This window comes from Muntiacus reevesi, chromosome 3 (assembly GCF_963930625.1).
Source record: "Muntiacus reevesi chromosome 3, mMunRee1.1, whole genome shotgun sequence".
Lineage (NCBI taxonomy): Eukaryota > Metazoa > Chordata > Mammalia > Artiodactyla > Cervidae > Muntiacus > Muntiacus reevesi.
Window position 1 is genome coordinate 7039414 of NC_089251.1, and position 22771 is coordinate 7062184.

A 22771-nucleotide genomic window follows, 5' to 3' on the forward strand; every position below is an offset into this window, starting at 1 on the left:
AGGTACAAGCTGTTATCTTCTGACTACCATGGGGATGAAGTGCAGAAAGCTGGCTGGGATCCCAGTTCTCTGGTGTTTTGGGCTCAGCAACCTCTCTGGCCTGGGACTTCCCTGGCGACTCGGATGGTAAAGAATTCACCTGCCAAAGCAGGATACAGGTTCAACCCCTGAGTCAGGAAGATTCCCCTGGAGTAGGCAATGGCAACCCACTCCAGTATTCTTGCCTGAGAAATCCCATGGACAGAGAAGCCTGGTGGGCTACAGTCTACAGGGTCGCAAAAGAGTCAGACATGACTTAGCAACTAAACAACAACCACCTCCTTAGCCTAGGTTTCCATGTGGTAACCTCTTCTCCATGTGATATGCTGATTCCCAGACCTGCTATTACTTGCAACCAAACATCAAAGGGATCCACTCCATCATTTCAGATGTACAGTCAATACAATAACACCCAAGGAGCAATGGCTTGTAAGAACCAGGAGCAGAACTCTCCATGGCTATCTTCACCCTGGTTCCCAGAGACCTTCCCACTAAAGTGCCCTGTGGGAGAAACAGCCAGCTCCCTTGTCACCTCTTTCCCTAGCTTCTAAACAGCTCTGGCTCCAAAAGCAAGAAGGGTCAAGAGCTCACAGCCCCACCCCAGCCTAGAAAACCACTTTGACAAAGCCCAAGTCTCTCATGCCAGGTCTGAATCCACAGTGCAGACACCACTGGTACCTGAGAACGCTTCCATTTGCCCATATCTGGAACAGTGTGGATCTCTTTCTTTGGAATGATGAAGTTCTGAGTGGTGGGAGGGGCATCCTCTGAAGAATCTTGACAAAGAAAATGAGAAAACAATCAGATAAATAAAATCCTCCCCTCCCAACACACACACACACACACACACACACACACACACACACACACACACATATATATTTTTAAACCAACACTCCAACACCCAAGCCCTTGCATAACCAGACATGTACTCCCAGGATTAAGTATTGGCTTGTTAAGCCAAACTCACTGGCTTCCTGTCTCTCCCTACTCTGTCTGCAAGGAGCTGGGCAGTGCTGGCAGTGCCCTCGGCAACTGATATATCCAGTGGCTCTGCCATGCTCTCTCCTCCTGCTCTCCAACCAGGCAGAAAGAAAAGTAAAGCCAAGTTGACCTTTTACAGACAAACAGGCAACTCAAAGAAGAAAAAAAAAAAAAAAAATGGCCGATAATCCAAATTTAAAAATTACCAACATCCCGAATAAGCAATGAGATGGAAATCAGATGAGACTGCTTTTCTAAATCAGGTCAGCAGATTAAAAACATCTGGCACTGATCGGGGACAGGGAGAGAGGAGCGCTCCTGCACTGCTGGTGGAGCCTTAGATGGTAGATTCTGCTGAGGGGACGACTTGGTGCTGTCCCGTGAAGTAAAACTATACAACTTAAGCCAACAGTAGGAATCAATTCTACAGATGTGCCCAAAGAAATAAAGATGTATATAAAAGTGCTTACTGCACTGAAAAAATCAGAAACAACCCAATTATTAATCAATAAGGTGATAGGTTAATAATGATATGCCCACATGATGGAAATCTTCCTGGCTTTTTGAAAAGAATAAAATCTAAATTACTGACATGAAAAAAAACAGCCTAAATATTAATTAGTAAAGAAATAAAACTGTACCATTCAACATCACAGTAATCCAAGTCTATGCCCCAACCCCTAATGCCAAAGAAGATGAACAGTTCTATGAAAACCTACAAAACCTTCTAGAACTAACACCAAAAAAAGATGTCCTTTTCATCACAGGGGACTAGAATGCAAAAGCAGGAAGTCAAGAGATACCTGGAGTAACAGGCAAGTTTGGCCTTGGAATGCAAAATGAAGCAGAACAAAACCTAACAGAGTTTTGCCAAGAGAACGCACTGATCATAGCAAACTCTTTCTTCCAACAACACTAGAGATGACTCTACACATGGACATCACCAGATGGTCAACACCAAAATCAGATTGATTATATTGTTTGCGGCCAAAGATGAAGAAGCTCTAAACAGTCAGCAAAAATAAGACTTGGAGCTGACTGTGACTCAGATCATGAGCTTCTTATTGCAAAATTCAGACTAAAATTGAAGAAACAGGGAACACCACTAGACCATTTAAGTATGACCTAAATCAAATCCCTTATGATTATACAATGGAGATGATGAATAGATTCAATAGACTAGATTTGGAAGACAGAGTGCCTGAAGAATTATGGACAAAGGTTGGTAACACTGTACAGGAGGTGGTGATCAAAAGCATCCCCCCAAAAAAAGAAATGCAATAAGGCAAAATGGTTGTCTGTGGAGGCCTTACAAATAGCTGAGAAGAGAAACAAAAGGCAGAGTTAATACAAAGAAGAGATAAGAAAGTCTTAAGTGAACAATGCAAAGAAATAGAGGAAAACAATAGAATGCAAAAGACTAGATATCTCTTCAAAACAAACTGGGTACCAAGGAAATATTTCATGCAAAGATGGGCACAATAATGGACAGAAACAGTAAGGACTTAACAGAAGCAGAAGAGATTAAGAAGTGGCAAGAATACACAGAAGAACTGTACAAAAAACATCTTCATGACCCAGATAACCACGATGGTGTGATCACCCACCTAGAGCCAGACATCCTGGAATGTGAAGTCAAGTGGGCCTTAGCATCACTATAAACAAAGCTAGTGGAGGTGATGGAATTCCAGTCGAGCTATTTCAAATCCTAAAAGATGATGCTGTGAAAGTGCTGCACTCAATATGTCAGCAAATTTGGAAAACTCAGCAGTGGTCACAGGACTGGAAAAGGTCAGTTTTCATTCCAATCCCAAAGAAAGTTCACACTAGCACACAACTGCACTCATTTCACACGCTAGCAAGGTCATGCTTAAGATCTTTCAAGCCAGGTTTCAACAGTACACAAACTGAGAACTTCAGATGTACAAGCTGGATTTAGAAAAGGCAGAGAAACCAGAGACTAAATTGCCAATATCCATCGGATCACAGAAAAAGCAAAGGAATTCCAGAAAAACATCTACTTCTGCTTCATTGACTACACTAAAGCCTTTGACTGTGTGGATCACAACAAACTGTGGAAAATTCTTAAGGTGAGAATACCAGACCACCTTACCTGTCTCTTGAGAAACCTGTATGCAGGTCAAGAAGAAACAGTTAAAACCAAACATGGAACAACAGACTGATTCAAAACTGGGAAAGGAGAACGTCAAAGCTGTATATTGTCACCCTGTTTATTTAACTTGTATGCAGAGTACATAAAAAGAATTCTGGGCTGGATGAATCACAAGCTGGAATCAAGATTGCTGGGAGAAATATCAACAAACTCAGATATGCACATGACACCACTCTAATGGCAAAAAGCGAAGAACTAAAGAGTCTCCTGATGAGAGTAAAAGAAGGGAGTGAAAAACCTAGCTTAAAACTCAACATTCAAAAAACTAAGATCATGGCATCCAAGTCTCATTATCTCAATTATCTTATAGCAAATAGATGGAGAAAAAGTAGAAACAGTGACAGATTTTATTTTCCTAGGCTCCAAAATCACTGCGGACGGTGACTACAGCCATGAAATTAAGACACTTGCTCCTCGGAAGCAAAGCTATGACAACCTAGACCGTGTATTAAAAAGCAGAGACATCACTTTGCCAACAAAGGTCAGTATAGTCAAAGTTTTACATATATATATATACATATATATATATATATATATATACATAAGTTTTTCCAGTAGTCACTTACACATGTGAGCCTCGGACCATAAAGAAGGCTGAGCACCGAAGAACTGATGTTTCAAATTGTGGTGCTGGAAAAGACTCTTGAGAGTCCCCTGGACTGCAAGGAAATCAAACCAGTCAATCCTAAAGGAAATCAATCCTGAATATTCATTGGAAGGACTGGTGCTGAAACCAAGCTCCAATACATTGGCCACCTGATGGGAAGAGCTGATTTACTGGAAAAGACTGAGGGCAGGAGGAGAAGGGGGCGACAGAGGATGAAATGGTTGGATGGCGTCACCAACTCAATGGACACGAATCTGAGCAAACTCCAGGAGACAGTAAAGGACAGGGAAGCCTGGCTACAGTCCGTGATGGCACAAAGAGGCGGACAGGACTTAGCAACTGAACTTCAATAACATACTATATACAATATAATCTTACTGCTGTTAAAAAAAACTATTTACATACTAACATTAACAATATATACACCTATTAGCTCATGTCTTAGAAAACTCTAAAGAGTTAAACACCAAAGTTAATAGTTGTCATCTCTAGGAGGTAAGATTTATAAAGGACTTCCATTTTCTAAGCTACATATTACTACTAAAAACTAGCATTATGATACTTTTGTAATCATAAATAAACTATTTTAAATGGATTTTCTATATTTTCAGAAGCTGAGGAAAAGAAAAACAGAGTAACATGTGTATCCCATTTAGCTGGAATTTATGTTTTGCTGCATAAATCTTCCTGTTTGACTATGGAACACTGCCTTCTGAAATCTGAAAAACTGTGAATTCCAAATACACCTATTTTGTAGGTTGGGAGTTGTGGGCCTGAATCTACTATTGGAGTTGTGTGAGATTAGTAAGACCCTTCCTTTAAAAATGAAAACTCTCAAAAAAAAAAAAGAAAGAAAGAAAGCTCTCAAAACTTCCCTGGTGATCCAGTGGTTAAGAATCTGCCTTCCAACCCAGGTGATGCAGGTTTGATCCCTGGTCAAGGAACTAAGATCTCACATCCCAGGGCTACTAAGCCTGTAAGCCACAACTACTAAGCCTGCATGCCACAACTAAGACCCAACACAGCCAAATAAAAATGTAAATAAATAAAAATGAAAACTCTCAAAAAATAGTTTTAATAAATAAATGAAAACTTTCCAAGAAGAGTGATAGACTATCATTCACTCACAATGTAATATACTCTGTTCCAATGCCATCCTCCTAAAACCTAGCTCACATCAGTTACATGAACAAAGGGGACAAAGATCTAAGTAGGTTCTAGAACATGTGACATCTGGGGGACTAGAGCCTTCCTGGAGTGACCTTGAGGAAAGAAAATGTCCCAGGAGACCTGGAGACCTAAAGAGACGCGTGGAGAATGGGGGATGAGAGCAAGGCAAAGCTCTGCCTAATTCAAATTCAACCCAGGGCCAAAAAGACAGCAGAAACTCTTTTCTTCAGACCACCTGTTTTGCAAGTCCTGTTCCCAGAACCTCAAATTGATGACCCTACTATTAGCAAATTGCTATTTCAAGTAAAATGCTGAATAAAAGCTTTTTAGGGCAGGCCGGTGACATAACCACATTGTTTTTATGGGAAAATGTACTCCACATTTCAAATTATCCATTTGCAAATGATCCTTGGGAACAGAGTCCTCTTCTAAATTTGAGAGAACTGTTCCTCTCTGCAAGGGAAGAACCCTCCTGATATTATTTCACAGGGTCCTGTTCTCAGAGGAAAAGCTACTTGGAAGTTTTGCATCAAATCACTGATGAAATACACATACACTATTACCAGAACGTGTAATTCCAAATTAAAAAAAAAAAAAAAAGCCTTCAGACTTGAAACTATGATCAATGAGGTCAGATCCACAGTTCCTCTAGCCTCAGGTTATTGCTTCTCTGACAAAAGTGACATAGCACAGCTGGATCCCCAATAACTTCTCAGTATAAGATGGAAATATCCAGGGTTTTAGAGATGTTCCTAAAAACCCTAAAGAGTATATTACCATCTACCATTTGGGAACCTATCTATATGTTCAACTCAAATCACCTTTACTGACTGTCACCATGTCCCACAATTTGCCTGCATCATCTAGGGAATGCATACTACCAACCCTGCCAAGAAGAAATAAGGAAACGGGCTCACAGAGGCTGCAGTTTGCCAAGTAGAGCCAGGTCTATGTAACCGCAAAATTCAAGGTTTTTATCACTACACTGAGTTAAGTAGTACTTCTACTACTTGTTCCTAAACATCCTGAGTTTCAAACTTTCAAGAAGGACCACCTCCTGGGAACCTGAATCTTCTCAGACACAGAGAATTCCCTGAGCCCACGTCTGTCTCAGTGCCTAGGTTCTCACCCCTACACCTCCCGCCACCCATCTTTAGGGACACATTCATCTCACTGATAATTCTGGTTGCCTTATATACCCTGATGTCATTACCAGAACTCCTAAGGGCATATGCACAGAAGTTTTGTACCAAGTAAAATAAATGTCTGGTTTCAGTTGCCTTGACAGACCATACCCAACTCTATGTCCAACTCTTTTGTGACCCCCTGGACTGTAGCCTGCCAGGCTCCTCTGTCCATGGGATTTTCCAGGCAAGGGTACCGGTGTGGGCTGCCATTTCCTTCTCCAGGGGAACTTCCTGACCTAGGGATCAAACCCGAGTCTCCCGCACTGCAGGCAGACTCTTTAACATCTGAGCCACCAGGGTTTCTCCCTCCTGAGACCTTCCCAGAGATTATAAAAGGCAAGACAGTAGAATGGTTTACACTAGCTGTTTTGAAACAGCTGTTTGGCCAACCTATTTACACCTCTGACAATTGTAAAAGTCATCTACCGTCAGTTCTTCTAAACTCAAGGAAGGGGCAAGGGGAGTGGTCAGCAAACACACTTCCATTCACCTAAGTAACCGGTCTCTCTGAGGATGCTTTCCCTATTACCTCCACGCCAATTATTCGAGATGAACTAAAAAGAAACCACAGCCCCGTAAATAAAAGTTACAGAAGATGATGCCAGAAAAGTGACTCGTCTCCTTGCACAACCAGCCTTTTAAAATTAGTGGTTTAGACGACCGAGGGGCAGTTTGTCTCGATAATTTCTCAGTCACTGAAACTCGAGTCCCTTTTTCCCACGGAAAGAGAGGGGAGGTGATAAGGGGAGGTCAGAGAGCGGAGGGAGGCCGGCAAAGCGGGGCCAGGCAAGCCCCACGGAGCACCAGCCCCAACCCCCAAGGCCGGGTCTAACAAAGACAGCAGCCCATCCGTGGGGTGGGGGTGGGCGTGCTTCCCCACCAGCTCAAGAGCTAACTTGAGCCCGAACAGCCCGGATGTGGAAAAGGCCTCCCCTTCTGGCCGCTGGGCTCTGCCCGCCGCTCAGGCTCCCCGAGTCTCGGTGTCACGCCCCACTCATCACCCCTTTTCAGCCCCGGGATCCTGCCCTCCCTCCCGACGCCCCCAGCACTCCTCACCCGGGGGCCCCCTCAACTCTTGGTCCTTCTCGAGGGCCCAAGAGCGTTTGTCCCTAGAGGTCCTCCAGCTCCCGAACCCCGCTTCCCCTCGCCGAGGCGCCCCCCTACACAACACACCCCTTCCCCGCCCCCACGCCTATCCCCGCCCCCGAGCCCCGACTCCACACGGGCCCCACCGCCCTACCTGACGGCGTCTGCCGCTCGCCCTCAGCCATTTTCCTCTCGCCGGAAGCCGGCCGGGATGCCTGCAGTACCTTCTTCCTTTTCACCCCTGCACCACACCGCCTTGCCCCGGCCCCACCACGCGCTCAGGGCTTGCTGAAAAGAAACGAGCCCCAGCAGGCTATAACCGAAAACCGAGAATTAAAGTCACCCCAACGAAGACGTCCGCCATGTTGGTGCGGGGCACTCAGGGAGCACGCCCAGCAACGGCCGGCTCCGGGCGGCCCCGCTCAGCGGGGGGCGGCAGCCATGTTGGTGCGGGGCGCCGGCGAGCATGCGCACCAACGGCCGACTCGGGGCGGTGCGCTCAGCGGGGCGCCGGCGAGCATGCGCACCAACGGGCGGCTCGCCGCCCGACGCGCCAACCGCCTTCCGGAGGGTCCTGGGATCGCGGCAGCCATGCTTTTGCGGGGCGGCCCCCACCTGTCATCTTCGAGCCGGGCTCTGACCCGACCCCGAGAACTATTAGAAGACCTGCCTCTGTCAACATGGTTGTGTTTTCCTACCACTCTGAGGGCAACATTCAAGGCCACCAAAAGGACTGAGAAGGAGTCCACACCACTGCCTCCCACAGTCTGTGGACGCCTTAATGGAGGTGGCAGAGGGCGAACTGGACGGCGGCCGCCGGCTTGCTCCTCTTCCCGGGTTCCACCGCCTCGCGGAACTTTCCCCAACCGCTCACTACGCCCCGGTCCCGCCCCGGCCCCGCCCCGCGCTCGTGGCTTAGCCTCCCGGGCAGCAACCCGCCCGAGGCCCCGCCCCACGAGTCCGCCTTCCCCGGGCCGCCCGCCCGTCCGGCCCGGTGGGTGGGCGCGGGGCCGCCTCTACCGTCTAGCGGCCGTGACTCGGCGACCTTGGTCCGGAGGCTCTAGCAGGGACCCACCGGCGGCGGCGGCGGCGGCGGCGCGGACTTTGCCCAGTCAGTCGGAAGTAGCGGACTGTGCGTCCGCGGGCGGGCCGCAGAGATGTTGGCATTCGCTACCAGGACCGTGGTGAGTGTGGCCGGGAAGCCGGCCTGGCGGGCCCTGGAGCGGGGCGGGCGGGCGGTGGACGGGGCCAGCAGGGCAGCTACGCCCGAGTGGGAAAACCGGCCGTCGAGGCGTTGGGGTCTGGCCTCTGTCCAACCCAGCTAGGAGCTGCTGGGGTGGGGTCAGCAGGTGGACTAACCCCGTTTGGCAGAGGGGGAGACTGAGGCTCAAGGTCAGGAGGCTTTTTGTGGCACTAAATTCCAGCGACCCGGAAAAGACAGTGAGGACCCTGGCTTCGGGCAGCACCTCCACCCTTAGACCCAGAGCCAAGGAGCGGAGAGACCAGGAATGTCTCCCCATGGTTATTCTCTGACTCAAACACCTGTCCATGGCTCAGCCTGAGCCATTTCTCCCCTGGCCACTTCTCCAACCCCATCCAGTTGGTCACCCTCCCTGGGTTGATCAAATAGCCCCTGGGGAACTGTGTGTGGCCAGAGGCACTCCAGTGAGGGCATCAAGCTGGGATGCTCAGAAAGTCCTCCGAATTGGCGGAAGATTGCCGGCGGAAGCCCATGCCCCCCACTCCACTAGCCCCTCCCCACAACTTGATTAGCATCTACAACCCCCCACCCCCAGTCTTCCCCCGGGCGCTTGGAGCAGGTGGCGCTGCTCTCTGATTTAGATCCCTCTCCTCTCTACACCTAGCATATCTCTGTATCTCCCTGTGTTTGTGCCAAGAAGGATATTTAGACACTGCTAGGCCCCGAGGGCTGAGGTACCAATCTACTCTCTCAGAGGCTTTTCCAGATATTCCAGGGCCCCAGAGTTCCACCTCCTCCGTGCTGGCACCACCTGAGCCGTGTTCCCATCCCACAGATGGCCTGTGGGTCATCCCAATGACCTGATCACTACCAGGAAAACTGAGGCAAACAGGCCTGCCTCCCCTGGTCAGGTGACTCAAATCTAGCCCAATCCCAAAGCCAGCATTCTTTGGTTTATTTTTAATGCCCAAAGGTCTCTACTGGTAACCCCCAGCTGAAAGAACTACACCTCAAAGGAACTAAACTTTAGGGGAAGGGTGGCCCAGAGGGGTCAGAAGTCCTGGAGGAAAATGCCCACTGGCTGCCCCTTCCCGGGGTCTGCTTCTTGGCTCCATCCCCAGTTTTCAGGACCACATTCACAGTTACGGTATAACCTTGGTGGTCTAGCAGTTTCTGTCCTCTAGCCAAGTATTCCCTCATCACACAGACGGATGCACATTCCAGCAGGTGGAGTTTTAATACCTCTTGGCCTGACTCCCTGGCACTGGGCCCATCCAGGGAAGAAAGGGAAACGTTTTCCAGGTTTCCTTCTCCTCTAGTGCACAGCGTTATCCCTCTCACCTGCTCCCCACTCCTCCATTTCTGGAAGCTGGAGAGGGTGGAGCAGCCTCTCCCGTGGCAGCCAGAAGCCCAGATGCCACCACAACCGCTGCAGCCACCACCACTACCCCGTCTGCCTCCCCCTGAATCTTGGCTCTTGTCTTCTCTTTCCAGCCCAGGCAAGTGGCTGCCTCTTGCTAGGTTCTGCTCACCCACTTGGTAGCACAGTTAGGCTTAGAGATCCAGCCCAAGAGGCAGACAGACAGGGCTCAGAACCTCAGTCCTGCCATGGAGAACGAGCAGCAGAAAGAGAAGGTATGAAACGGAGCCTCTGCCGCTTGCCTACCCACTGCTGCCAGCAGCCTCGGACCTTCCTGTCTCTCTCTCTCTGCCACCAGAGCCTCTGCACTCTCCCTGTCTTCCAACTCTCACCCTCCTGCCAGGCCACTCAGGTCTCTCTTGGCACAGCACTGTTCCCATGCCACCCCTCTCCCCAACCCACAGACAGGAAAAAGCTCAAAGCTTTTGTCATCGTCTAGCTCTATCTGATTTTCTCTTCTTCTCTCCTATTTCTCAACCTGGTAAGGGTGGGAGAAAAGGAGGTGGGGACCTCCGAGAGGGAGCCATCACGTCACCACTGGTTGGCTCATCATCCCAGGGTGAGAAAGGCAGGGCCCTATGCATCCAACAGGTGAGAGGCCCCTCTGATCTCTGCCGTCCCTGGGCAGGTGCCATCCATTCTGACTTGGTTGCTCTGAGCCCTGCCAAGATCAGTGGCCCCTCCCCACCCTCCCCCATCCCTACCTGCATCTCCAGGCCCCTAAGAGGTGGAGACACCTACAGCTCGAGGGCTGGGAAACCAGGGCAAGCCCCACCCAAGAGGCTGTCTCTGACACCAGGAATGGGCACATAAGTGCCCAGGACTTCAGCTTGGGGAGTGCCAGGGTCTCCCAGAGCTGGTGAGAGAATGAGCAGGATGTTCTGCTGCCTGCAGGTGAAGCCCCTGGGCCTCCTTAAGCCCTCCTCCTTGATGAAGGTTTCCAGTCGCTTTAAGGCACACCAGGACTCGCTGCCCCGTCTGCCTGTGCCCCCGCTCCAGCAGACCCTGGACCATTATCTCAAGGCACTGCAGCCCATCGTGAGCGAGGAGGAATGGACCCAAACCAAGCAGCTGGTAGAAGAGTTCCAGGTGGCAGGCGGCGTGGGGGAGCGCCTGCAGAAAGGGCTGGAGCGCAGGGCCAGGAAGATGGAGAACTGGGTGAGTGAGAAGGCAGGGGGCACCCCAGTCCCTGTGGCTCATGTGGAGGGTGAGGGGAACAGGGCCACTCCCCTGAAGCCTGGGTGGTTGTGAGCGTCCCTCCTGTGGCCTGTTGCTGGCTGCACACCCCCAGTTTTCCAACACAGACTGCACTGGTGCATCCATTTGCACCACAGAGTTTCCTGAGCACTTACTCCGTTCCCAGCACCAAGCAGGGTGCTGGGTGAGCAAGAAGGACATTGTCAGCAGCCTGTTGGAGTTGACATTCAAGTATATAGGGAGAGGACATGTGTGAGGGGACCGGGTCACATCAGGCAATGCAGTCCTCTCAGGTGAAAAGAACGAAGCAGGTGGAGGACAGCAGCTTCTTCGTTCCAATGGGGCGGGGAGGGTGGGGCAGAGGTGGTGCTGGGTCTGAGTCAGACAGAGGGAACAGCACAGGCAAAGATGGAAACAGCTCAGGTTCAGGAATGGAGGCTGGAGTGGGGTGCAAGGGCAGGGTGGGGGCCCCAGGGAGCCCCTGGACTTGAGCTCAGTGGGAGGAGGCTGCGGGGTGATCGTATTGACAGTGACTGACTGTCCTGGTTCTGTGTCTCAGTCTTTTACAAAGATGTGTTCAGTATGTGCAGATAAGTTTGCGCTGGTGCCCCGGGCACTTTTCTGTGTTCATCCCACATCCGTCCGACATGAACTTAGGACTGCCATGCTGGTGGGAGGGAAGTGCGGATGGGAACAGGAGCCCATGGGCAGGCTGGCAGGGAGAGGACAGGAAGTCATTCTGTCCAGGATATGTTTTGGCGTCAGTGGCACTTGCTGATGGGGCCAGGGGGTGGACAGCCCAGGCCTAAAGCAACTGTGTGCGGGGAGGGAAGGAGGGTCATTGAGAGAGGGATGAATGAGGTGTGTAGAGAGAACCAGAGATGGGTCTGGCCCTGTAAAGTGAGAGGCGCTGTGAGGGAGCAGGTGGAAGGACAGGGGCTGCACAGAAGAGGTGGAAGACGTCAGCCAGCCACCAGCACAGACAAACCTTAGCAGGTCAGGATCTTAGCACATCTGGGATCTGGCAGTTTTCCAACTTTGTTTAGCCAGAACTGTTACTTCAGACTTAATCTTCTGGCTAAAGGAGTGGGAACGCCACCCCTTCTCCACTCACGGGCCCTTGAGGGTTCTGCCCCTGCTCAGCAGATTTTCACTGAAGAAATGCCCCCATCTGCAGGGGCTCCCCTGGATTCCAGAGCTCTGGTCAGAGGCTCTGAGATCTCCAGGGCTGTGGGGGCCCCTGGCTGAAGGGCAGCCCAACCTAGCTGTCCCCAAGGGGAGGGAGCTTCTGTCTGCCCCTCCCCATCTATGGTTGAGGAAACTGAGGCCCAGGGAGATGGATCGAAGAGCCACAGAGCAGCGTTCAAGGAGGCTCCAAGCTAGACAGGAGGGCCTGGCTGAGCGGGGGCCATGTCTCCAGGCCACAGATCAGCAGACAGAAGTTGCCTGCGGGCCTGCTGTGTGACCTGGGCACGTTGCCCTTCTTCACCCCTTGCCAGGGGCCCATGGCCAGCAGTTTCCCAAGGGAGTCCGTGTGGTAAGAGGCACGTCCTACTGCAATTAAGATGCATTAGGAAGCACAGTGGGGGCTGCGCCTCCAGGGATTGAGGGACCTGCCACAAAGAGGTTTATGCTGGGGGGAATGTGTAGTGGGGGCAGTATTGCTGTCAGCACATAAAATTCAAGAGTGATGGTCACCTGCAGGTCCCAAGACAGGAGCCTTTAGCTGCATATCCATGGAAATACCCCGCCCTGGGCAGAGGGTGGCCAGCCTAGTAGAGAGTCACCTACATCTTGTCACTAGTACAGTGTTCTGTCTTTACAGAGGCTCTGAAATCTCCAGGGCTATGTTCCAGATTGCCCTGACCTGGAGATCCAGGTGACTGTCCATTCCCTAGTCTGATAGCAACAAAGCTGAGGGCACAGAGGACCAGGGTTTCTGAGGGCTCCTGCTTCCCTAGAGTATGCCCACCTGAGACAGGAAGAAACTTACTCATCAGACTTTGTTTTCGTATAACTTTCTCTCTTGTTTCCTTTCTATCACGTACATTTTTATTTTCTAAAAGTACTAAAATCATTGACCTGAAATATGTGAGAGAAGGAAAAAGTGACTGCTATTTCTGCCTCTGTTCTTCCCCCAACCCCAGGTTTCCTGTCAGTCTTTTTTCCTTGACAGTGTTGCCCGATTCCACTTGCTAATGCTGACAGGCTCCATTAGAGGGATGAGGTTGGGTCGCTGCTGGATTTACAGGACTGGGGGGTTCTGGATCTGAGCATTCAGTTTGAAAATCTGTGCTCGCTAGAGAGGGCAGAGGGCACACAGCAAGCTCTGTTGGCTCTGGTAGCGAAGGGGCAACCAGGTCCCCCATCCATCCCTCCTCATGGGCTCTGGTCCTTCCCCAGCTGTCCGACTGGTGGCTCAAAACAGCCTACCTCCAATACCGCCAGCCCCTGGTCATCTACTCCAGCCCTGGTGTGATGCTGCCGAAGCAGGACTTTGTGGATCGGCAGGGCCAGCTCCGGTGAGTCACCAAGGTGGGGGGCGGAGCTCTGGACCTTCCCAGGGCCCTGATGTCCACAGAGGGGCCCTAGCCCTGTTCATTATCTTTCATTCCCATAAATAGTCTTAGGAAATAGCCTTAGGAAGCATCATCCCTGTTATATAGGTAGGGAAACTGAGGCTAGGAGCAGTGAAGGGACCTGCCCAAGATCACCTTTCAGGATTGACTGACCTGGACATGAAGCAGAATCTTCCTGACTCTTGTTAACCACCAAACTGCAGACTAGGACCCCTCCCTTCCCCTAAACCTGAGGCTACCACTCACCCCAGTTCTGGCACTTCACCCCCTCCTTCCCACTTTCTTCAGCTGGCCACAAGGGTGACCTTTGTACACAGTTCCCTTTTCCACATTCGGTCATGTCACTTTGCCTTGGCCTCTATTCTAGTTCTACCAGCGATAAAAATACCAGTGACACGATCTCCTGTCCAAGGACTAGTCAATCTCTCAGGGCCACACCTGCTTCTCTTAAAGGGACCAGGGCACCCCAGGAAGGACCAGGTTCAAGTCCAGAAACTCTAGCCAGCAGTCCCCGTGGAGCCAGGAGCACCCCCATGCATCAGGCATGGTTGATGTGGCCCAGATGGTTCAGGGAGGAAGGAGCAGGTTGACTGAGATGGCCTGGGGGACACACAAGCCCAGAAACAGGAAGTGATCTAAGAGAGGGAACTCCTTAAGGCACTGCCCCCCCAGTCACCCTTTGCCTTCCCCCACAGTCCTAGGTCCCTCCCTAACGGATGCTTCAAAACAGGGCAAAGGCCTTCCAGGCTCCAGGCTGTGAATCAGGGCCTCGGACCCTCTGAGGATGGAGTCAGAGGACATGACTCGTAATCCAGCCGTAGTCATGCTGGTCAGTAGCACCAAAGTCCTGCCAGTTGCTTGGCCAACACATCACCCTAATCCCTTTCCCCAGAGATTATGCAGAGTGAGATACAGGAATGCAGGTTCTACACTTGAACTCCTCAGGCTCTCTAAGCAGTAAGAGGAGTGAAGCAACCTCCTTCTGGCTGTCCACACAGCCTTCTGATCTTTACTCTGTCCCTCCAGGTTTGCTGCCAAATTAATTGAGGGTGTGTTGGATTTCAAGACCATGATTGACAAGTGAGTGGCCCCGTCCCCACCCTGTCACCTCCCACCTGGACTGCCTAATTACTACAGCCACTCAAGCAGCCCAGCCCCACCTCCTGCCTGACTGCTGAGCAGGCCCAGAGCTCAGTGGCTTTCACTTCCCGCTGACCTAGCCTCTTTGAGGATTGGGGAGGCAGAGCATGGGGGATCGGGACACCTGGGTCCTCAGCTCCAGCTGCCGTGACATCCTCCAGGGGACCCTCTCCCAAGAGATCCCTGGAATTGACGTCCCAGCTGAAGAGGAGACCCCAGGGGATGACTCGCTGCCTCATCTTCCCTGTGGCAAAGTGAAGCCCAGAGAAGGGAGTGGAGCTTCCAGGATGACTCACAAGCCTCCTGACCCAGTCGGCCTCCAACAACCACCCCCTTCCCCTCTCCCCACGCCAAGTTGGGGGTGGGCACCAAGGGGCCCAGCACTGCCTGTGTGAGCCCCCCCCACTGCACAACCCAGCCTGCAGCCAGACCCAGCAGCTCCCTGTGGATCCCACCTCCCTCCCTGTCCCTCTGCCCCTGCAGCGAGACCCTGCCCGTGGAGTACCTGGGGGGCAAGCCACTGTGCATGAACCAGTACTATCAGATCCTGTCGTCCTGCCGCGTGCCGGGCCCCAAGCAGGATTTGGTCACCAAGTTCAGCAGGACCAAGAAGCCGCCTATGCACATCACCGTGGTGCACAACTACCAAGTGGGTGGTCCCCCTGCAGCTGTTCAGCCCCCACATGGTTGCAGGAAGGAGAGGGGCAGGGCTCAGAGTCAGCTTCCCCAACACACTTGCCCACATGCCCTTGAAACAGGCAGGCCCTGGGCCTCTTCTCTCCACTGGGTATCCAGACAGACCCCAACCCAGGGGAGGCCCGGAAGGGTTAGGGCCTGGTCAGCCCTGGGAGAGCAGTGCAGGGATCTCCTCCCGCTCCTCGCCCTCGGCCTGATGCCATCCCCTCAGCTGGGCTGGGAGGTGACCACTGCCTGTCTGAGGCCCCCACAAAACCCCTTCTCTCCGCCTGCCTGTGCCCGGACAGTTTTTTGAGTTGGATGTGTATCACAGCGATGGGACACCCCTGACCTCGGATCAGATCTTCACGCAGCTGGAGAAGATCTGGAACTCGTCACTGCAAACCAACAAGGAGCCCGTGGGCATCCTCACCTCCAACCACCGTAACTCCTGGGCCAAGGCCTACAGCACCCTCATCAAAGGTGCCCACACCAGGCCCCAGCAGCTCGTCACGCTGAATCCCCTCGGCTCAGAGCGGGCGCTGTTGTCCCCATTGCACATGAGTGGAAACCTCAGTTGGGTTTAGTTTCTTCTTTTTGTTCAGTAGCAAGTTGCAGTGAGAACACGCCCTTCTTCTGAGGAGCCCCCCTTCACATTCCCTCCAAATCCCATGCTGGGCAAGGGCATCATCCCCAGAATCCACTCCCATGTTGGATCCCCAGCTGCCTTACCGGCTTTCTCTGTGACCTGGGCTTCCATTTCCTGCTTTCTGAAGCGGGGCAGCCGTGCCTCATGGGGTGCTCTGGGGCTACAGGGCCCTGTTAAAGGAAGCTCTGGAGGCCTCCCCAGGCCTAACCCTCGCCCCCCCACACGCGTCCCCACAGACAAGGTGAACCGGGAATCGGTGCTCTCCATCCAGAGGAGCATTTTCACTGTGTGCCTGGACGCACCCATGCCTCGGGTCTCGGAAGACACCTACCGTAGCCAGGTGGCGGGCCAGATGCTGCACGGGGGCGGCAGCAAGCTCAACAGTGGCAACCGCTGGTTTGACAAGACACTGCAGGTGAGGAGCTGGCAAGGCCAGGTCTCCCACCCCTGACCCGCACCCAGCTTCAGCCCACTGCCGCCTCAGGATTTCCTGTCCCTCCCCTGGACTCCAGTGTCCCTGGCTTCCCAGCTTGTAAAGCAGGGGGAAACCAGCAGGTGGACGCGGCTGTAATTAGCAGCAGTCAACCTGTCTTTCCCAAGCCTGGCCCAGTAACCCCTGTCACCTCCAACACATCCGTCAATGATCAGGAGAGCCTGGAATGTGGGGCCAGGTTGAGTGGCACAGTCTTGGTCATGACTTTCCCTCTTACCTGTGAAATGGGGTGGTGGTAGGACTCCTGGGAACGGTAGGTGCAAGGACCCAGAAAAGTCTCTGAGCACAGGATGTGCTTAGCGTGACCTGGGACAGAGGTCCCGAAGTCCCTGGTAAGTGTTAGCAGTTATGAATAAGAGTAATAAATCAGCTGAAGTGCTTGAGATGGTTCAGAGCTCCGCCCCCAGGGGACCCTGCCGGAGAATGACTGCCGGGGCCTGGAGCTGTCAGGGACCCCATCTCCCCCGCAGTTCATCGTGGCTGAAGACGGCGCCTGTGGGCTCGTCTACGAGCATGCGGCGGCCGAGGGACCCCCCATCGTCTCCCTTTTGGACCATGTCATGGAGTTCACGTGAGTGTGGGTCTCCCACCCTCTAGCCAGTTCTCCAGCTCCTGATGACAGGTGACACAGGTGACAGACGAGCTCAGAGGAGGAATGGCCATCTCCCTTGTACTGGGAATCTATGCTTCTACAGAGGAAGCCAGAAGGGGATGTGGGTTTCAGAGTCCATCAGAGCTGGGTTTGCATTCTGGTTCTGCCACTTCTCAGCTCGGTGACCTTGGACAAGTCCCTTCCCCTCCTCCCAAGAGTCTCCCTGGACTGGCCCCCTCTTCCCAATCGTAATCCCGAGGATGGACCCAGGCTCCGGAGGCTCCTGGCAGGAGCCTGAGACCCTCACATCCTGTGCAGGAAGAAGCCGGAACTCGTGCGGTCTCCCATGGTTCCCCTGCCCATGCCCAGGAAGCTGCGGTTCAACATCACGCCCGAGATCAAGAGCGACATTGAGAAGGCCAAGCAGAATCTCAGCATGTGAGTGCTGGGAGGGGCTCCTCCAGCCGGAACAAGAGCCAGCTCTGCCACAGTGCCCACTGGTTCGGAGACTGCCCTCGGCCCCTCTGTGGGCTTGGCAGAGGCTACTGGGTACTGCTCCTCACCTCCCACCCCCACCCCGCCCCCAGCATGATCCAGGACCTGGACATCACGGTGATGGTGTTCCACCACTTTGGAAAGGACTTCCCCAAGTCCGAGAAGCTGAGCCCAGATGCCTTCATCCAGATGGCGCTGCAGCTGGCCTACTACAGGTACAGCCCACCCCGGGAGGGTGAAGCCTGGGGGCCGGTGGAAGGGCCTGCCAGGGGTGAGCTCAGTGCCCTTCCCACCCAGGATCTATGGGCAGGCCTGCGCCACGTACGAAAGCGCCTCTCTGCGCATGTTCCACCTGGGCCGGACCGACACCATCCGCTCGGCCTCCGTGGCCTCACTGACCTTCGTCAAGGCCATGGATGATCCCAATGTGACGGTGAGAGATCGGGGGCAAGGGTGGGAGAGCTGGGTTCAAGCCTTTCTGCCTGCCTTCTTCTGTCAATGCACGTTGAGCACCTACTGTATCCCAGTCCTGTGGTAGACACTGGGCATCTCGTGGAAGATGGAGCCATGAATTTATTGGTGCGGCCGCTTTCTGGCAGCCAAAGAGAAAAGGGAACTCCAGTGGGTCCTTGAGCAACTCGGGGGGTTTGGGGCATCACACAGTTGAAATTCCCCGTACCCCTTTATAGTCGCTCTCTATGTCAGTGCTTGTGCGTTTGCAGGTCCAGCCTTCCATGGGGTGTGTCATACTGCTGTGTTTTTTGATGAAAGTCCATATATAAGTAGGCTTGCACAGTTCAAACCGAGTTGTTCGAGGGTCAACCATCAGCAGTGAGCACTTGCCCTGTGTCAGGCCTTGGCTGGGGACTGGCCAGTCTGTGCTTTCAGGAGAACAGAACGTGGAGTGGGTGGTGGGCCCCTGAGGAGGGAGCAGGGACAGGAAGCATCAGCGCCCTCTCCCCCCACCCCCCACCTAGGAGCACGAGAAGGTGGAGCTGCTGCGGAAGGCTGTGCAGGCCCACCGAGCCTACACTGACCGGGTGAGCCAGCCCCCGCTCCCTATTCCCTTGGCCCTGAGCGTGACCCACCAACCTGTCCATCCCTGCAGCAAATGGCTGCTCCCCTTAGCGTCAGGCACCCCTGCCCTAAGCACTGGGGCACTTGGAGCAAAGCTGAACATCCCCATTCTACAGTGGGAGAAACCAAGGTGAGGCCCAGCAGCTGCCCTGGGCCCAGGTTGGCCTCTGGATCTTGTGTCAGGCACTCTCCCCACTGCCCCGGAGCCCAGGATGCTGAGGGTGTGCACGGTCTGGCAGACCGCAGGGTGCCTGCCCTCTGACAGCTGGGGCTGCAGTCCAGGGGTGGAGGTCCGGTTCCCAGCCTGACCCTGAGTGCCTGCACACGCCAGGCTTTGCCCATGTTACGCTCAGGCAGCTACTTCAATCAGTGCCACCCCACAGAGGGAGTTCAGTGACTGTCCCTATCTCACAGCTGAAGACACTGAGGCTCCAAGACGTCAGTGACCTGCCGAGGTCCCACAGCCAGGATGGGGCCAGGCCACCCAGCTGCAGGCCTGTGCTCTTGGGCTGTACTTTCCAGCCTCCCTGGAGGCAGGGGAGTTCCTAGGCCTCAGTTTCCCCATCTGTGAAGTGAGGGCTTTCCTGCCCGGCTGCTCTGGCCTCACGGATCTGCGGGCCAGTGAGTGGAAGAGCCGTTGCCGCCAGAGGCTCCTGGGGAGGGCGGCAACTGGTGGGCCTGCAGCCCCTGCTCCTGACAGCTCCCCTCTTACAGGCCATCCGTGGGGAGGCCTTCGACCGGCACCTGCTGGGCCTGAAGATGCAGGCCATCGAAGACCTAGTGAGCATGCCCGACATCTTCATGGACACCTCCTACGCCATCGCCATGCACTTCAACCTCTCCACCAGCCAGGTGAGCCGCTGCCTTGACTGCCCTGGGGTGGGATGGAACGGAAGCCACAGAGGATGCACCGGGGTACGAAACACAGTCACCTGGAGGTGATGTGACTCACACAGGCCCCTCCTGAAGCAGCTGAGTTCTGGGGTCGGGGGCTCCACTTCACCTCAGGCAGGCTGAGGAGTCGGGACCCCTCTTCTTCCTTGGCTTCCTTCACACACTGATCAGATGCTAAGGAGCATTTGATCCAGGCCAGCCTGTGCTGGGCACTGGGATACTGCCCCCAGGGGCTCACAGTCTTGGCAGGACAGTGACAGCCCCCCAGGAATGTCAGGGAAATCTGGTGACACCAGAACTGCACCCCTAAGGGCCCTAGGGGAGTCAGCTGTCCGCTGAAGACAAGCAGAGGGCGTCTCAGGCAGAGCACGGTGGGAGCTCACGTGGAAGGCAGGCTGGTGCCACCGCGGGGCTGGGATGAGAGCCGTGGTCCTGTGCCGTCCTCAGGTCCCCGCCAAGACAGACTGTGTCATGTTCTTTGGGCCCGTGGTGCCAGATGGCTATGGCGTCTGCTATAACCCCATGGAGACGCACATCAACTTCTCCGTGTCAGCCTACAACAGCTGTGCCGACACCAACGCGGTCCACCTGGCGCACTATCTGGAGAAGGCGCTCCTGGACATGCGGGCTCTGCTCCAGAGCCACCCCCGGGCCAAGCTCTGAGCCCGTTGCTTGGCCTGCCGGTGCCACAGCCACACCACCTTGGGCTATGCCACCCACTTGGCTCCTCTTCTTTGCTCCCTCTTCCCCTGGGCCCCACAGATCTCAGTCAGGGACAGCCACCCTCAGCAGGGTCTGCAGGCCCAAGCCGAGTGCCTTTCATGGGTCTTCACCAGCACCCAGGCTGAGTTCAGAAACTGAACAGGAGGTCGGCCCAGGCACCCACCATGGCCTCCTCCTGGGAAAGGGACTGGCTGAGCTTAGCCCGCATGAGGGTGGAGACTGGAGAGGCCTTCCTCACTAGCTCATCTCTGCCCAGTTTCTGTTGCCTGTGCGGCCAAGCTGAGGTCTGTAGCCTGATTCCTCAACTCGCAAGGACCTAGAGATGGAATTACCTGGAGCTGGGGTCTCCAGGCCTCCCCACAGCTGAGGGGTCAGGAAGTGAGGTGTGCTGGTGGCGGGGAAGCCCCTTCTGCATCGCTGCACCATCCCCCTGCTCTTCTGAGGATGTGGCTCAGTCGCCCTCAGCTCGCTTGCTTTCACTCGGCTTGATTCCTGAACCATGTCCTGGTTGTATAACAACTTACAAGGCAGTTAATAAAGGGGAAATGTGTTAGTAAAGAGTTGTTTCAGCCGAGGAGGCAGGCAGGGTGGGGCAGGCACCTAGCTCTGCCCTCGCCTGGCTTTCCTTGCATCTGGAAGCTGATGTCCAGGCAGCCAGTGGGCCCAGGGCTGGCTCAGATTTCAGGGCTCTGGGCCAGCACAGCAGCAGACCCAGCCCACATCCTTCAGATACAGCCCTCCTACCTGTGACTTGGGCTTCAGGTAGGGACAGCTCTCCCAGGGGCCTGTGGGGCCTGGGGTCTGTGGTCTGGGCCCAAGGTTTCATCTGCTGCCCAGCAGGAGTGGTGACTGAGCAGCTGTCTGACCCCAGCCCTTGCCACTGCCTGGGGCCACCCAGTCAGAACCTTATATGTGTCCCCAGCCCCGGTCACCCGGCACGGGCCCCGTGTCCTGCCACAGTCAACTGGGCAGCTTATGGAGAGCAGAGGAACTCTGGCCCTAGGGAAGACCCTGGCCCAAAGGAAGATGCTGAGGGTGGGAGGGACTACCCAGCCTGGGGGTGAGGTGCTTCTTGGCCTGACTAACCTGTGACGTTCACTGAGGGAGGTTGTCTCCATGTTTCAGAGGATGGAGCAGACTCAGGGAGCCCATGCCACATGCCCAAAGCCCCAGGGAGCAAGGAGTGGAGCCCCAACCCCGTGGGGAGTGGGTGTCGCCCAAGGCCTTGCCACTCCCAGCTTGGCCTGCAGTGTGGGATCTCAGCAGGGAAGGGAGGGTCCCCTTTAGGGACCTCGAGCAGGACCTGAAGAGGATCCATCACAACAGCACAGAGGTCTTGCTCTGCAGCTGGGGAGCAGCTGGCCCCCGGTGTCCCCAGGCTAGATCTCAGGAAGCAGGGCCCACAGCAGGAGCCGAGTGCTTGCTGTGTGAGCCTCACTAGTGGGGAGAAGGGGGGCTGGTGGCCCCAACCCAGCTGGGGGCAGTCAGGGAGGGGAGGCAGTGATGATGCAGGCTGAGGACACAGCAGGGACACACGTCCACGACTCCAGAAACTCAGGTTCTAAGAACTGCTTGGGTCTGACTACAAGGCAGGATTTTCCCCCAAAATGTTATCCTTCAGAAGTGAGGTCATCCCTTTGCATTTGGGTTGTTACAGTTCTCACAATGTGGAGGCTCACTCAGTTCTGTAGAGCAGCAAAGTACTGCTTGAGGAAGACACATTTACCTAAAACAGCCCTAATCAGTACCCTGGTGGAACTTCCGGGGGAGGGGGGAGTCAAAGAACCAGGAAGATGTAATCACTATCCCTGGGGGTGTGGCCTGTGACACAGGCCTCTGAGGGGAGGTAAGTTGGGAGATCACACGCTCCTACAGGATCAACTTTTAAATCCCGTCTGAATGCTGTGCCAGTGTGTTTGGAATAAAATTTCCAAGTACAGCACCATGCATGAAATACAGAAGGTCCTGCCATATCCCAAATTGCTTGTCTAGTGGACCCAAGAGAATTAGGTCAGCAGACTGAGGCTGCCCAGAAATAGCCAGACCCTGCCCTGATGCCAGTGATGCGGATGAAGAACTTTTTTTTTTCTTGGCAAAATGAATGAAAAAACTGTCATAAGTTTATATATTTTGTGTAATACATCATTTGAAATTTGAGAATGTAATATACATATAATTAATAAAATCATAAAGAATACTTGGCTTTTGCCTAGATCCTTTGGGAGTTTGTCTCTCTGGGTTGGCATGAACTTGATTTGGGCTCTCTCCATTGGGGAAGTGCAGGGGCTGGAATCAAGGGCAGGCCTGGAGTGGGGATGAGGGAGCCTGCCAGGAGGCCGGGACCCACTGGCGTAGGAGGTGAAGGTGGCTGTTTCAAAGGTGCTCACAGG

At 53.8% G+C, this 22771-nt stretch overlaps 2 protein-coding genes across 4 annotated transcripts in view; one reads left to right on the top strand and one right to left on the bottom strand.

Annotated features, from left to right (window-relative positions):
* The window catches only part of PTPA (protein phosphatase 2 phosphatase activator), a 31167-nt gene extending 23454 nt beyond the window's left edge, over positions 1-7713 (bottom strand). Inside the window, exons 1-2 of the mRNA XM_065928285.1 lie at positions 7401-7713; positions 718-815 (exon numbers count right to left, since the gene is read on the bottom strand). Of these exons, the coding sequence (XP_065784357.1) occupies positions 718-815; positions 7401-7431 (129 nt within the window). The 5' untranslated portion in view covers positions 7432-7713. The remainder of the gene's footprint in view (positions 1-717; positions 816-7400) is intronic.
* Positions 7714-7855: 142 nt separating this feature from the next.
* Positions 7856-22578, top strand: CRAT (carnitine O-acetyltransferase). 3 transcript variants are annotated; one of them, XM_065928284.1, is made up of 16 exons: positions 7856-8430; positions 8671-8767; positions 9942-10082; positions 10762-11025; positions 13468-13586; positions 14670-14723; positions 15267-15432; positions 15767-15941; positions 16344-16522; positions 17071-17171; positions 17511-17630; positions 17780-17902; positions 17985-18120; positions 18665-18727; positions 19479-19616; positions 20106-22578. In XM_065928284.1, the coding sequence occupies exons 3-16, from the start codon at positions 10056-10058 to the stop codon at positions 20319-20321; spliced, it is 1881 nt and encodes a 626-aa protein (XP_065784356.1). In that variant the 5' UTR covers positions 7856-8430; positions 8671-8767; positions 9942-10055; the 3' UTR covers positions 20322-22578. The 3 variants fall into 3 exon arrangements, with proteins under 3 accessions (XP_065784356.1, XP_065784355.1, XP_065784354.1); XM_065928283.1 differs by lacking the exon at positions 8671-8767; XM_065928282.1 differs by lacking the exons at positions 8671-8767; positions 9942-10082.
* Positions 22579-22771: the final 193 nt, after the last annotated feature.

Excerpts from the sequence above, each read along its gene's own strand:
- CRAT (XM_065928284.1), top strand. The coding sequence starts at position 10,056 with ATGGAGAACGAGCAGCAGAAAGAGAAG. Across the intron at positions 18,728-19,478 it reads ACCGAGCCTACACTGACCGG|GCCATCCGTGGGGAGGCCTT; the intron begins GTGAGCCAGCCC and ends CCCCTCTTACAG. Across the intron at positions 19,617-20,105 it reads TCAACCTCTCCACCAGCCAG|GTCCCCGCCAAGACAGACTG; the intron begins GTGAGCCGCTGC and ends TGCCGTCCTCAG.